Source organism: Ischnura elegans, chromosome X, assembly GCF_921293095.1.
Source record: "Ischnura elegans chromosome X, ioIscEleg1.1, whole genome shotgun sequence".
NCBI classification, from domain to species: domain Eukaryota; kingdom Metazoa; phylum Arthropoda; class Insecta; order Odonata; family Coenagrionidae; genus Ischnura; species Ischnura elegans.
This window is the reverse complement of record NC_060259.1, coordinates 114,758,443-114,773,842: the sequence shown is the minus strand read 5'-3', so window position 1 is coordinate 114,773,842 and position 15,400 is coordinate 114,758,443. Positions and strand designations below refer to the sequence as shown.

Below are 15,400 nucleotides of genomic sequence, written 5' to 3'. Positions count from 1 at the left end.
TCCACAGCATCCCTTCCCTCCGCCATATTCTACTCTCCTCCCCCTCCCCCCGATCCACCGCTAGCTCACTCCTTATTTATCTCATACGTTAGTTATTGACCTAGTTTTTCCCACGTCAGGGGTTAATATGAACAACCTTATTATGAAGATCTTGCTTTTACAAAGCAAAGCGTTGGTCCGAACGAAAAGGCAAACCCAATCCAAAGCAAAGTAATGTTATTCCAACATTCCACACATCAGTCCCTGTGGCTACGAAAAGGACTAATTATGAAATTCCACAGATAAGCAACAGCATTAAGGCAGATATACACTTCGTAACATAATAATCATTGAGCTACGTTCAAGTTCTCCTCATGCACTGTGCCCAATAGCATCAATTATGGTTCTTTCTTCAGTAGGAGATACTTCACTAAACATGCAACATCAAATAATCATAAATAATCTTCAATAAACATATATCTTCACTCTTGGGGAATCATGGTGACCCACTCATTAACGCTCGTAAATTGGTCATGCAGAAAGTCCTCTTCTTAGGAACATTCCACTTACAAGCTTTCAGAGGCACGAACATACAAAAATTCAAGCGAGTCCAAAATTTCAAATATGGCATCTATGGAGTTAGTCAGCATGAAGCATAGAGGAGCTTGCAGTTTGGGGACAGTCTGAACAAGGTATCAATTAATCTGTAGTGAAGTCAGCCACTGATCAGAATTTTGCCTGTTCTTCCTACCCTCAGATAAAAATTTTTTTTCGGAAACAACAGCGTCCCACAAGCAGCTATCAGTTCCTCAGACACGTGTTAATGCAAAATTGTAATGCAGTGTTGCATTATGCAGGATAATCACACTTTTCAATGCTTTGCATACGTTTATCACCTATTGCCTTTTCAGATATATATTTTCTCAATTACATTTCCATCCCTGGTAGATGATCTTGTTCCACAGTTTAATTGCTGTTACATATTACTCGGTTTTTATACATGAAATGTTATGATTTAGGAAGGATTAATAACATTCACCCACATTCTGCTATAGATAAGTGCACAAAAATTTGCTTGTTTTCTTAAACATTTGAGTATAATTTAAGTGCATATATCATACATGTGACTGACACTATTCCCCAGCATGACAATAGTTATAATATACTGAAGAAACATGAAATTTTGGCAACTTATGTTGGTTATGCAATGATTCCTAAATTAAGCATTCTTAAAGATTTCATTCTTACGTACCCCCTAGTTTTCCAGTCCCATAAACTTTGTGATAATGAGTCTACTGCATACTACTAATTTCTATCTGAATATTTGAAGTACCTCCATCAAGTGCATTATAGAGGACACAACAGCACCTATCGATTTTCAATTGAGCCATTGGTTTATTACCTCTTAAAGTGCTTTTTACCACTAATTTTCTGTAAACAGTATCACATCTAACTTCTCTATGTAAACAAACCACAAGTAATGGAAGTTCACAAAGTTTGTTGTCAATTAATGCACAACAAATCAGAAAAAAATAAGAACAAAAAAAATGGAGATGATTTTTTATATTGGATTTAAAATGGAAATGAATGTAATCTCGTTTGCTTTTTGCTGTACTGAAATTGGTTGGTTCATTGTGATGATGGAGCTCCCTAAATTCAGATGTCTTGCTTTTTTTACTGACAGAGTTTGCAGAGAGCAGCTTTCCTAACTAAAACGAAGTATTTTATTTAGCTATTTATTGGGCAAGCATTAACAACTACATTATGCCATACACCGGGTGGACAATTTCTTTGTGTACATCCAATATTTCCTAAACATAATGTGCAAATTAACCAAAAAACAAACCCGCACTAGCATTTCAAGACAAGTTAAAAAGATGAATCATCAAAAGTAAAAAAAATGAAAGTTACAACCAAACATTACCCACCTGACTGAGAACAGAGATGTGGTCCACATTGTAATCATCCGCTAGTGATCGAATAAATCTATTGCAGAGACAGGATTTCCCAACGCCTGCCTGCCCCTTCTCCTTCTCGGTGCCAGAGAGCCCCACGACAGCAACATTAAACGTGCGCATGGTGTCACTCTTTCTGGACATACTATGCCTACCCCATCAATGAAGCTCAGCCCTTGGCCTTACCACCGCAAGAATACAAACTGGTGAACAAGTCATGGCTCGCATTTCAGACTAACTTCTCAATGTAAAGGTTACAACGGCATGGTTTCAAAAAGTTGTAAACCATACTTGGGTGAAAACAAAGTATCACTTCACATGATTCATCATTATTCTATGCATGTCCGATGCAAAAGTAGTCCCATCCTGAAAGTAGAAAATGTGTAAGAATTACAAGAGGAAAGACATTGGATTTCACTGTGAACACAAGATTTAAAATATCATTTCATTGTGACTTAATATTAAGCTGCCCCGCGAGCAACATATTAACCCAACCATAGCCATGCGCGAGCTACTAGAATGTCCAGTATTAATTAAGTGCGAGACGAAAGCACTGTCTACTATCAACAAATTCATAGCACATAAATTAAGACATTAAGAAACCCGCCGTGCCAAAGTACTAAAATCAAGTCGTATGAGACAACTGCAAGCGAATGATGAGAACGCGACCCGAATTTTAACAGCTTCCTACATGAGTATTTGGCTTCATACAACAACATCGCAACTTACTCAACTCTGATATTTCTTGTTTATCAATCGGCAAATCTGAAGAATAATCACGAAACTAAGGGCCGATATTCCACGGATGCGCCACTGCCGTTCACTTCAGTCAAAAATTCGTATGATGATGTATGACGAGATTAATTACTCATCAGTTATGTTCATAACAGAAATGCTCGCACAACTTTTAGGAAAATCGGAAAACATAGGAGTGGCGGGAATAACAAATAATACACGGGCGTTAAAATAACCACAATCAACGGTCAATAAATGCTTGAACCACACATACGGGAAAGTAGGCGAAACAAAATATCCTCACCATTTTATTTCAATCATGAAATCTCACCATCCCCGCCAGTGTAGATAACAAATTGAAGACTCACTACCGGTACTTCTTGCGCAAATTTTTATCCAGGTCTAACAAGGAAATCCTGAATTTATCACAATATTATCATAAGCCTTTCATGCCCGGAAGCAGACAACCACACTAGATTAGCAGCAATGCCACACGACGAGAATTGCCGTTGAAGGTTCTAAAAATATACAGAACTCAGTGGACATTAAAAACATAATTTACTTGCTCTTCAAAAGCTTCCTCGACACTTCAAATAATACCATCGCCTATGTTGACACCCCATCAGATTTTAACGAGCAATATCTCATACTGCAGGCTAACACAAATTAACATTAACTTAAGCCAGATGGTACTGGCTATAAAAATCGAATGGCTTACCTGAAAAATCCCTAAATACTGTGCTACAGACATTGTACTATCAGCTCCACAACGCAAAAACGACAAAGAGAAAATAATGTTATTTGACGTCCTGGTTTTCCTCACACACCTTCGGCCGAATTCTCATTATGCACCTAACACAAGCGCATAAAACACATGTGTTCCTAACACATTAAAACAAAAAGACATACTATATCCACACATGAATCACCTAAAAAACAGGTCTGTGCTTGACAGACCGCTTTGAACCTTCGACTAGGTCAGCACGACGCCATATTGAATTATAATTTCTCATGAAGAGGCGCAGTGTTTGAAACCGCCCTCCCGATTGGCTAACGTATCCCTCTAGGTACTTCGAGATTCAAAGAGTCCCAAATACAATTAAGTGAGTATACACGAAGGTCATGAGTTCCAGGAAGAATGAGCGAGTGACTTCATGATAAACTGGGCCATTTACTTCGAATTCCATTGACGCCCCTTACAAGTGACGAGGGCTCCACCCACGGCTAATTAACATTATTGGAAAGTTTTGGTACTGATACCCACCACAAGAGGGGAGCAAATGTCTTGTATTTTATGCGTTTTAGTGAGTATTTTCTTTTGGAGAACCTTTAGAATTTCAAAACTTAGACCCTTATCTGCAGTAACTTCTAGTGAGTGAAATGGGTTCTCACATCTACTGTTTGTAAAAACCATCATGCTTATCGTCTTAGGGGTAGCCAGAAATAAGTGATATGTTTTGTCATTTTCATCGGATGTGTCATGTGAGCAATCATGAGGCCGGTGGAACGATCGCCTATCGATGTACGAAGTTAATTCCAATTTAACGCTTACATTAATTTTGAAAGCAGGGAAATGTGAGCATATTAGTGATACTAACGTGGTTTCAAAATACTATAATAGCGCCATCAGCATGGTGCGTACTGCAGGACTACTCAATGAAATGAAACGTAATCGCGGTGCGGAAGTCCTGTCCAAGAACTGAGGAGTGATGTTATTATTTGCCAGTTATTTCATTAGGAATACGCGATTCGGTTTCGCCGAAAATCATAAGCTATGTAAATTCAATTTATTCTACCCTAATATGCGTCACTCGGGGCAGTGATTTTTTAAATCATGATGCGAAGTCATAATAGTACCTAATAGTACATAATAGTACATAATAGTAATCTTATATGTGAAGTAAGCGTTGTCCACAAATTCGGTCTCTCGGGTGGCAGTAATAATGTCTTTCGACACGATTTTACGTTACAATTAAGCTTTAAATGCATAAAATCACGAATATTGCCACAAATCTAAGGTTGGGGATCACGATGCCAGTGAACTAGACGCCGGAGCCATGGTAATTTGCCGAGGAGATGACTTGAAATCAAAATGAGTACCGAAATCCAGCATCCTTAAGAGTTCGCGCCACACATGACTGGATGTTACGCCTTACCTCAACCTACTTCCAATCGCAATCATTCTAAATTATCCAATGGAAGACGTTAAACACAGGAAAAATCCAAAATCAAGACGCTTACGGAAACAGCCGAATACCGATGAAATATCTAGCACTCGAGACCTGCGTTTTCGTCGCGTTTTTTTTCTCATCATACTGAAGTTTTCCGGGATAATTTTTGTTGTCGATTAGCACTCATCGAAAAAACCTTGCATTTAATCCCAGCCGGCACAGCCCATACTGCATCTATATGTGAAGTGGATGCAATGTGTGACAGGATGCGTTAGGTACTATCATTTGCAAAAGTCTTGCAACAAATTGAGCGGCGCCACTTTCGCTCCACAAAGATTGTGCCCGGAAATTGTATGGTTATCCGGTGTATGCAACAATCCAATACTAGTCTTCATGGTTCAATGCATGGAGAACGGGTCATTGGGTGGTTGAGGTATTTTGTCATCCTTTTCAGTCTCGGGATTTGACCGCTTCCATTTAAGTGAAATTAATGTTCATGATATTCCCCAAACACATTGTAGCAATTAATGCAGTAGGAAAGATCGAAGGTAATTCCTCGGAGAGATTTTAAAAAGTTGGTAGCTTGGCTCTTTTTGAGTGATCTCAGCTCTTTTCAGAGAGCTGGAAATCACGAGTCGTTCACTGTGAACATGGTAGACTTTTGTTTACATCTATCGACTCGGGTTGATGTTTTAATACAATATATACGGCATATGATACGAGGCAGCTTTGAAATTCCCAGTGTTTCATCATATAAATATCTGAGCAAACACGTAAAGTATGAATTAGTTAAGCTGGTCGGCATTAATCGTTGCGTAAGTAATAACAGAGTTCTCCGACGTCCGTCAATCGGTAAAGATGTAGTCCTTTCCACTTATTCAAAGTATGACGAGGAAAACTTAATTCCAGCCTTAAGTCCCATTTTTAATGATTGTCGGATTTCAACAGGTATTGTTTGATAATATGTTCTACAGCTGAATTAGTGTGAATGCGAATAATAACTCTAAGCTGATATGTCGTTGATGATTAAGTTATCTTATTTAGATGCAATCATTTACATATACACTGATGAATTCGGGATAATGTAGGATACTTACTTAGCATTATTAATTGAATTATCTACTTGCATTAAGTAGGTTACATTGTATTAGGAAATGTGTTTGTTGGCCATACGTTTTATGTTTAAGGCATCAGTGGAACTGCAGCTCATTTCATAAAACCTTTCAAGTCGAGTAAGAAGGACGTAAGCAAATCCTAACAGAATTTCTGTTTGTAATGAATGTATACGCTTGCTTCATTAGAAATACAAGTACCGAGTTTGAAACATAATAACAAATAATAATAACTTAAAAAGACGACACCATAGCGAAGTCGCAGGCGACAACATCATTATATTCCTATTGTATATACTAACCAGCCGAAACATAGAGTATGCGAAAGCCTCCGTGCTCAAGTTATAAACATATCAACGAATAAAAGACTAATATACCGAGAAAGTGATTATTTTGATCAAATTCGTTCAAGTGAGAAGCCGTAGCAGAAGCACATGAAGGAGCTCAGTGTTACAATGCCAACAAATAATCAAAATTACGACGCGATGACCTTGAGGTAGAAATAGCCCAGTGGATAAACAGTCGGGCTGATGAGAGGAGGGGCTCGCGTTCAAGTCCTTCCCATGGCCGAAAATTTTTATCCTCCGCACAGCCGTATTTTAAAGTTTTTTTATTTTTGAAATTTATGTTAAGAGGGTACCAGATGTTGCATTTGGGCATTTTTTGCAACAAATTCTAATTTAAATGACCGTGCGACGGGAATCATGCGTAGTTAGCGCGGTAGGACGAATCAATTGCGTTTTCTTGAAGGAACTTAAAAGCGGAGTCACTGGTGAATGTAATTCCTAGTGCTATATGGTTTCCTTTACAGGTCCGTAACTGCTCAACATTATTAACCTTTGGAATGAGAACTATCGTAATAATCTAAGGTTCCATATACGTAATTTCTTAAATAGATCAATTTTATCTGATTAAAAAGAAAATTATGAATGATACTTTGCAGCGATTATGCTGCCCGCCTATGTTGTATGCTGCCTATTTGTCATCAACTTGTCGCCATTTCCTACCAAGTTAATTTCTCCAGTAAAGTTTTTCAGAACAATTTTACCCTTTTTCGTTTCGTAAATGAGCAGTGACGGAAACTTTTCTTAGAGATAGAAAAAGATATAAATTAAGTGAAGAATTTTACTTTTAAACCTTAGGCTTCAGTATTCTACAATCAGTGTTTTTTTAATACAGTAATTTTGTTGGAAAGAGACAGAATGTGAGACTAGCTTATCTACTAAGTACAATCCTAGGAATAACCTATGCAATGGTAATCCTTAATCGTGCACGCACCACGGCGCTTATTTTTAAATATAGGAAAGGCTTATCTTGAGGTGTTTATCAACTATTTTTCTAGTGCGTATTTTCTTCAAGCAAATTGTGGCATCAACATGTATATATGATAGGGCTACAAATTGGCCCTATTTTCACTATTTTGGAAGTACCTGAGAATCACTTACGGCCTGCAAGTTTTACTCCAGGTAACCTACTTCCTCATCCCTTGCTGGTAAAGTTGGGATAAAGATGTAGGGCAAGACGAGGTGCAGGACCTATTAGCTGACGTAAAGAACTATTTAATGCCAATCAATTAAATATGGTGGAGACGACAGAGTCGTGTTTTTTTTTCGGAAACTTGCCAGTTAATTTTTTTTCATTTATTAATTCTTCTATATCGAACAAATATTTCAACAACTTAATATAAAGTCTCCTGAACGACGTTGAATCCCTAAAAAAAGGGTTACGAGCGAGTTGATTTCCGAGTTCCTAATGGCGAAATCGTGCCCCCAGCCGGCCTTTTGGGGTTTACCATTGGAAGCCAGGCGTCATCTCACCACTCTTTTAACGGGTAAATATTTTCAATTATCTACTTCAGTCAACTACGGGTACAAAAATAATCTCAAACGCCGCGACGACTTTAACAACATCTACGCTCGTTTGCTCAACTGAACATCGTAATGATTTCCTACGTCTCACTCCCGTGTCACGATGACCCGTTCGTGAGTCGTTCCCGAGCGACCATGAAGATTCATACCTAGATAGTGATCATTCAATCTTAATGGTGGCCAGAAATCGACAATGGAGCGAAAGTGGCGCCGCTCGATTTGTTGCAAGACTTTTGCAAATGATAGTACCAAATATCCTTCTGTCATCCTTTGCTAGTTGCGCCTATGTATGCCATTTTCTTCATGATGTGGTTTAGTACTTAAAAATATCTGCAAATCCTCGCATTAATTATTATAAAATTTCAAGAACTATTATTATTATAATTATTCATTGTATTCAAGATTTTCACGAACATACGGTACTACCAATGACTACAGCAGTAGGCAGTGGCGGCGCGTGCGTATACGCATGTTAGCAAGTGCACACCCAAAGATGAATAAATTATAAAAGAAAACTATTCCTTTGCAACGCGAAGGATAAAAGTACTGTCTGCATATGCAAGAAACATGAGCCTCCGAACGCTACAGCTATCTCCTTTTCGAATGCACCGCTCTACAAGTGTGCGATCCCGTGGCATCATGCCGAGCGCATTTTCGGTCTGTGCGATCGCTTGAGGGAGCTCTGGCGGGACGAGGTAAGCGGGGGGGTATGTGCTGTTCAAAGGGGCGATAGGAGCAGACTCAAAACCATGCGAATGCGCACGCGCATGTTTTTGGTGACTGACTAGCAGGTAGTGTAGTGGTGTAGCCGCCACCTACACCACCTGCGCCCAGGATCCTGATCCTAGTCCGTCTACAGAGCCATCTGTATAGCCGTTTTCTACACTACTTCCTCATAGGGTGTAAGGAAAAGAGAATGAATTTCAACTACCGTCACTTGTAAAGGTGTGTCGAGAATAATTATTTTCATACATGCTAATATTATTTCTGTTCATGCAATTTTAAGGGTAGAGTGTACCAGTGATATGTTTTGCTTGCTATGTATTCTATTACGACGAAATATGACGCTCATGGATTAGGATTAACATAATATAATTAAATCATCCTATATCTGCTCTAATGCACACCCTAGATATATTACCACCAGCCGCCACTGCCAGTAGGTATGGACTTGTTGTCTGGTAGCCATCTTTCCCTATCTCGACGTGTTGGAGCCTAGTAGATTGAGTGTTGTGTTGGGCGTGTTTTATAGTGATATTTTTTAATTCTGACCATTGCAGCAATTTTGACTAATCTCCCGGTGTCGACCCTCGCTGACTCATTGGCCTCTACTCTCCTGGATTTGAAATTGCGTTTGTTTTGGATTCCGATGGATAGCTACCCTAACAACACCGGATATCCTGCGGATATCCGTTTCAGGTCCGCTATGTCCTATCTAGGTGCGCTGGCAATCAGGATATCCGTCGGATCACCCACGGATATCCGAAGCCGGATGATCCGAAAAATGTCCGAATGGGATGATCATAGGATATTCTGTTACAGAGCTATAATAACAATAATATACAATTGTTACCATTATTGCATTCAGATTTGCACAATACCAATGCAGTTATACCATATTCATTGATGAAAACTAAATGAATACAAATAACAACTCTGACTGCAAAAAAATATTCGAGTTAACATTTGAAGTTTTTCCTGCAATTTTTGGTTTTCGCTCATTTTTAACACGGGTTTTCTGTCGAATGCAAGCATATATCAATATAGCAATGCAAGCAGGATATATGTTTCAGGTCCGCTATGTCCTATCTAGGTCTGCCGGCAATCAGGATATCCGTCGGATCTCCCACGGATATCCGAAGTCGGATGATCCGAAAAATGTCCGAATGGGATGATCATAGGATATTCTGTTACAGAGCTTTAATAACAATAATATACAATTGTAACCATTATTGCATTCAGATTTGCACAATACCAATGCAGTTACAGCAAATTCATTGATGAAAACTAACTGAATACAAATAGCAACTCTGAATGCAAAAATTATTCGAATTGGCATTCGAAGTTTTTCCTGCAAGTTTTGGTGTTCGCTCATTATTAATATAGGTTTTCTGTCGAATACAAGCACCTATAGTTGTGATTATAGCATTTACAAATTTCCTCCACAATGATAATTATTATATATTTTTCGTTGGAACCATTATATTACATACTAATCTAATAATAACGGATGAAAAATCGTATTTCTATTCTAGCGAAACTAAAATCTGCTCTAGAAAAATTTGCCCTTACGTTTGATAAAACAAATAATGCACTGTTAAAAAATCTTTGCGACTACGAACCTCCGCTGAAACCAAAACACCGCCTCCCCAGATGTGCCCTCAACCCTTCCCATATCCCTATCCCCTAATTCCCTGTCAAGTATTATTATGCCATGACTCTTTTAATCTGTAAAACGTGATAAACTAATCTGCCTGCATTATTACTAAACGAACCCCCCAGGAGACAGCTGCAAAGCTGGGAACTGCGGAAATCAACCACGACAAATATACTTGGACTTGGAAAATCGTATTTCGAAACTTGCGCCATAACGACCGGCGGCCATCTTATATAACATGTGACTTACAGCGCCCACAGCCATCGCCACTAAATTGTTGTACACGTTCGTAGGTACTGTATTTTTGACTTTGTGAATTTAGCTGTGCAGTAAAATCTTATTTTACAAGCAAATTTACGTTGAAGTAGGCCATGGAAGAGGAAAATGATCCCTTTTTTGCAGTGGAGACTGGCAAAAAGGGATTAGAAGAATACAGTTTGTCAGCACCATTGACCCATCTACTGTTTACTGACCATTTAAATGTAAGTATTAAACGGAAAATTTTTCTCTATTCGATAGTAAACCAACGAACTTGTGTGTATCTAGCCTTTCAGGAATAATTTATTTCTCAGTGTAATTAATATTTTGTATGATCTTTGCGTGATAAAATACAATCCATTCAAACCGATAAGTTTAAATATCAGTTCTCGCAGTAGAATCCATTTTTTAGCTTTTCTTTATGGCATTTAAGTATTATTCTCTATCTCAATGAACTCGTATATGAAGGGTCTTTCTCACAAATGAATAACTATTGAGAATATGTCGAAGAATTATAGTAATTAATGAGCAGTTCAGGACATAGCCATCAATTAACTCTCTCCGATCATTATCATTTACGTATTGATTAGTAGAATAAATCCAATCGAGCTGGCACAATTTTCTCCAATCGAGCTGGCACAAATTCTCGGAAAAGTTATTACCAATTGAAATATAACACAATGGAAATCCAAAGAACGCAGTGACCACGCAACCATCGACATCGGTCCAAGTCACGTATCGGTCTCCACCCACCTGGCAGCTAACGTATTCACCCAAATCCCACTTGGCAACAAAAACTGTTCTCTGGTAGAATTCCAACATATTTTTCTTGCCTCTCCAAGTCACGAACCTCCTTCCGTGTGTTGGTATCCAACGCTCTCGTCTTCGACAAAAATGCATTTCCATTTCACCACATTGCAACGACAGTGTGCATTTCTCGAATTGAACCCGCCTATAGCCCCCCTTCTCTCGCACCCCAAATGCAGTATAAATTCACGTCGCTCAACCTCAGAAAATATTCACTTCCATCAGACCAGTCACCGAACTGCACGAGAAGACCAAATTCAACATGTGTCTCCAAAACTCACGAGAAGTGCAAGTGTCAAGTGGCAAGCAGCAAGTGTCTCCAATCTGCACGGGGAGATCGAACCCAGCGAGTATCTTCAAACTGCAAGCGAAGTCAACTTTCAGCTATCCTGTTAACAGACTGGACGCGAAGCAGAAATGGTGAGTACTGTTCTCTTTTAAGCTAATTAAACCAATCGGTATTATCCTAAATAGCAGTCGACATTGTTCTCGCATCTTTCAATGTTATTACAAAACAATTTCTAGTAATTTGCCTAAAATATTTTAACTCGAGATCTTCGAATGTTGATATTTTAGTTTAATTATCCTTCTTCAATCGCAATTATATTTTTACATTTTATCGGGAGGTATATCCACCCTGTAGACGAATTATGCTTTCATTGGAAAACGAAAATAAGTAGCAGGTTAATAAAAAGAACAGAAACCCATCGACGTCATTATTTAATTCGAATGGGATTGAATTTAAAAAATGTACTCAAATTATTTAACGAGATTTTTACGCTAAAGTTCCGTAAACCACCTGATCCCCTTCACTAGTTTATCTGGTAGCAAGTTTCAGCATAGTAATTTAACAAAATAGTGAACGTGTTCTTTCCTCGTTCGTTCCCATCTTTAAGTCGGATTACACATCATTGGCGCTTACGAATAATTTTCTCGTGCCTATGAGCCTTGAACTTTCCCTCCCATTTAATAATTTAGTAGTTATTCTGTCCTCGCCCCTACAGAAGACACTTTACACCCTCGGATATGTAATTTTTACTTCATTCACTACTCTTTTTAGCTATTATTATTATCGAATAAATTAATTAAAATATTTTTATTGAGGTAACGAAGATAAACAATCTTTAAAAAAAATACAATCAACAAAATCTGTTGGTTTCTTAGAGAACTAAATAATACGATTCTTTCCATGTAATTTTAAAATATATATTATCAACGTCACACGTAACCGCATGACGAATCAACTTAATTACTTACTAGCAATTACAACATCATAAACGAATGTGTAATTGAATTAGGAATGACAAATGAGTATAAAGAATTATAATCGAATCAATACGATAGTGATTACGCAAAGTGATATACCGAAAAAAAGTAACTAGTAAAGTCAACTCATTTCATTTGAGATCAATTAACAAGAGACTCGCTAAAACTCATAAACGATAATACCAAAAAGGTAGAAATACAATTATCACGTTTTCTACATTGGTTTTTCATCTTATAACCACTGTTGTGTTATTCTTTTAACTAAATCTATTGGAATACAACTGTGTTTTGTACCGAGTGGGGTGTGACCTACATCGCTCCGCCCACCTTGTGGGAGGAGTCGAAACGCAACATGGCGCGCGAGGTGGGGGTGACCGGATTCAAAATGGCTGCTGTACGCGTAACAAGGACTTCGAAGGCTTACGTATGAAATCAAACAGATTAAACGATTAAAATGATTGTATTCGATTGGTGGAAGCTGTATTATCCATATTTAATTACCACACATTATTACAAGATACTACATTGATTTCAAATCATCATTCCATTACCTATCATTTAAAAGAGAAATTCAAATCCAAGTATATATTACTCCTTGTTGTTTTTCGAAGTTCCCAACCTTGCAGATGTCTCTTGGACGCTTCGTTTAGCAATGTTGCAGACAGGTTAGCTGATCACGTTTTTACAGATTAAAAGAGTCAAAGCGTAATAATACTGGACAGGGAATTATTAGGATAGGGATATAGGAAATGGGTAATGGCACATTTTTGGGAGACAGTGTTTGTTGTCGGCGAAGGTTCGTAGTCCCAATGATTTTTCTGATGATTTTATTTTCTACGGTTTATATTTTCTTCAAGTGAGTTGACGCTGCACCCAACCACTGATGCATAGATTAATTATGGTTTTACCGTAGCATTATACAGGAGTAATTACTCCACGAAAACAAAATTAATAGGAAATAGGAGTATAATATTAGGAAAATTAATCAAAGTGGAAAGGTAAATAAGGTGTGTACATTTTTTTAATAATAATAATAATTCATTTACAAAATATGTATACAACACTTTAAATTTTCAATTGAAATTGGCTTATCAGCGGGCACCAAAACTAAACAATACAAGTTATATCTTGTTAAAAAATTAACAATTTCATCGTGTCAAAAACGAAACAAAATATACATTTTAAAAAACATTCTTTCAACAAAATAAGCAAACTAGTTTATAAAATACTTTAACACCTCTTTATAAACAAGTCAACAACCATGTATTAATTTTACTTTTAACTTCACTCAACGCTTTTAAATATTTAGATTATTAAACATTTAGATGCAATTTGGATTACATAATAATAATAATTTTTAATAAAGGATAAATATAACAAGATCAAAGAAAGGCATAAATAAAGCAAGAGGATAATATAAGAATATAATATCAAGCAATAATTTTTAAAATAAAGGATTAATAAAGCAAAATTAAAAAAAGGGATAAATATAACAAGATTAAAAAAGGGATAAATATAGGAATAAAAGAGAGTATATAAAGTCATAAATAATTATTTAAAAATCACTCTATTTTTAAATAATTATTTTTATCCCTATAGACCTTTATATTAACCCCTTCATAGTTCAAAAGCATTATCTCTGACGGAGTTAATTTTAACACGCCCGGAAGAATTATTTTTCTGATTCTTCCGGACAATTCCACATATCCTATAAGTTTTAGCCCATAACGCGTCTGAAGGTTTTCCACCCTCGATAGCGTATATCTTTTCTCGATATCCATCTCTTCCTTTTTAACAAATGAGTATGTCTTCTGCGCCTCCAAGAGTTTCTGACGAATCTGTAAAAAAGACGATGAAACAAAAATATTAGTAAAATGTACACGCAGAAAATGCACACCAATGGAAAAACCTCTCCCACCCTGTTAAATACCTTTGAGGAAGCAGAAGATCTTGGCGAGATAGTCGTAGGACTAGCTACAGGTGCTAACCTAAGGGGAAAAAATCAGATACTTGTTAATAACCGGGTCTAATGCTTATAAATGTACATGATTATAATATATAGTAATTACCCAGTCGAGGTAGACGGCCCAGCATCGGTGCTAACGATGGTGGTGTCTTGGGCTGTGGTAGTATATTGCAATCTAAGGGAATAGAAAATAAGTTTAGATATAGCTATGAAACGCTTAAAGATTGTATGAAATCATAATTCACTCACATCAAATAACGTTGCGATAGTCAGAACTGCCAAAACCATCAACGCCTCGGCTACTATTGGTAGTAACGTCATTAGTGACCACCACAAATGAAACATCTGTGGCGATTTTTTCGAAGATGATTTGGCATATTCGCATTCCTCTTCTTACCAAAAAATCCTCATCGCTATGATTATATAGGAGATTTTTTATGTGTCCTTTATAATCAGAATCTATTATACCTGCTCCCAGTTCCACACCATACCTTAGCGACAAGCTAGAGCGGGATGCGAGTCTCCCGTAAAATCCTTTAGGAATATCTAGAGAGATCCCGCTAGGTATTAACACCCGCCCTCGCTTTGGAACTATATCCCACTGGACAGCACTTATATCGTATCCAGCAGGACAATCATACCAAGGTATAGGAACAACTGCAAACGGATGTAATATTCTAATAGCAATGGACATTCTGAAAAATTTTAATAGGAAAAACATAGTAAATCCATCCTATGCAATCATTAATAAATAGATAACATAACAATATAATACTTACCCCGTGGAGGAAGTGGAAGAACCCTCTACCACAACGGGAGAGGTTTCGGAGACCTCGGCAATGCAGGCAGATGTGGTCGGCTTGTTCATTTTTATATCTTCTTCTTCTAAGGATACGTAGAGGTGAA

At 37.5% G+C, this 15,400-nt stretch overlaps 1 protein-coding gene across 11 annotated transcripts in view; it reads right to left on the bottom strand.

The window, feature by feature from the left end:
- Window positions 1-3,885, bottom strand: part of LOC124171709 (rho GTPase-activating protein 190) — a 647,547-nt gene extending 643,662 nt beyond the window's left edge. For 5 of the 11 annotated variants that reach the window (XM_046550981.1, XM_046550983.1, XM_046550976.1 and 2 more), the window contains exons 1-2: window positions 3,388-3,883; window positions 1,908-2,300 (exon numbers count right to left, since the gene is read on the bottom strand). In XM_046550981.1, the coding sequence (XP_046406937.1) occupies window positions 1,908-2,078 (171 nt within the window). In that variant the 5' untranslated portion in view covers window positions 2,079-2,300; window positions 3,388-3,883. Of the gene's footprint in view, window positions 1-1,907; window positions 2,301-2,973; window positions 3,317-3,387 lie in introns of those variants that run through there. The other 6 variants (XM_046550973.1, XM_046550982.1, XM_046550977.1 and 3 more) reach the window with 4 other exon arrangements.
- Between the last annotated feature and the right edge of the window lie 11,515 nt (window positions 3,886-15,400).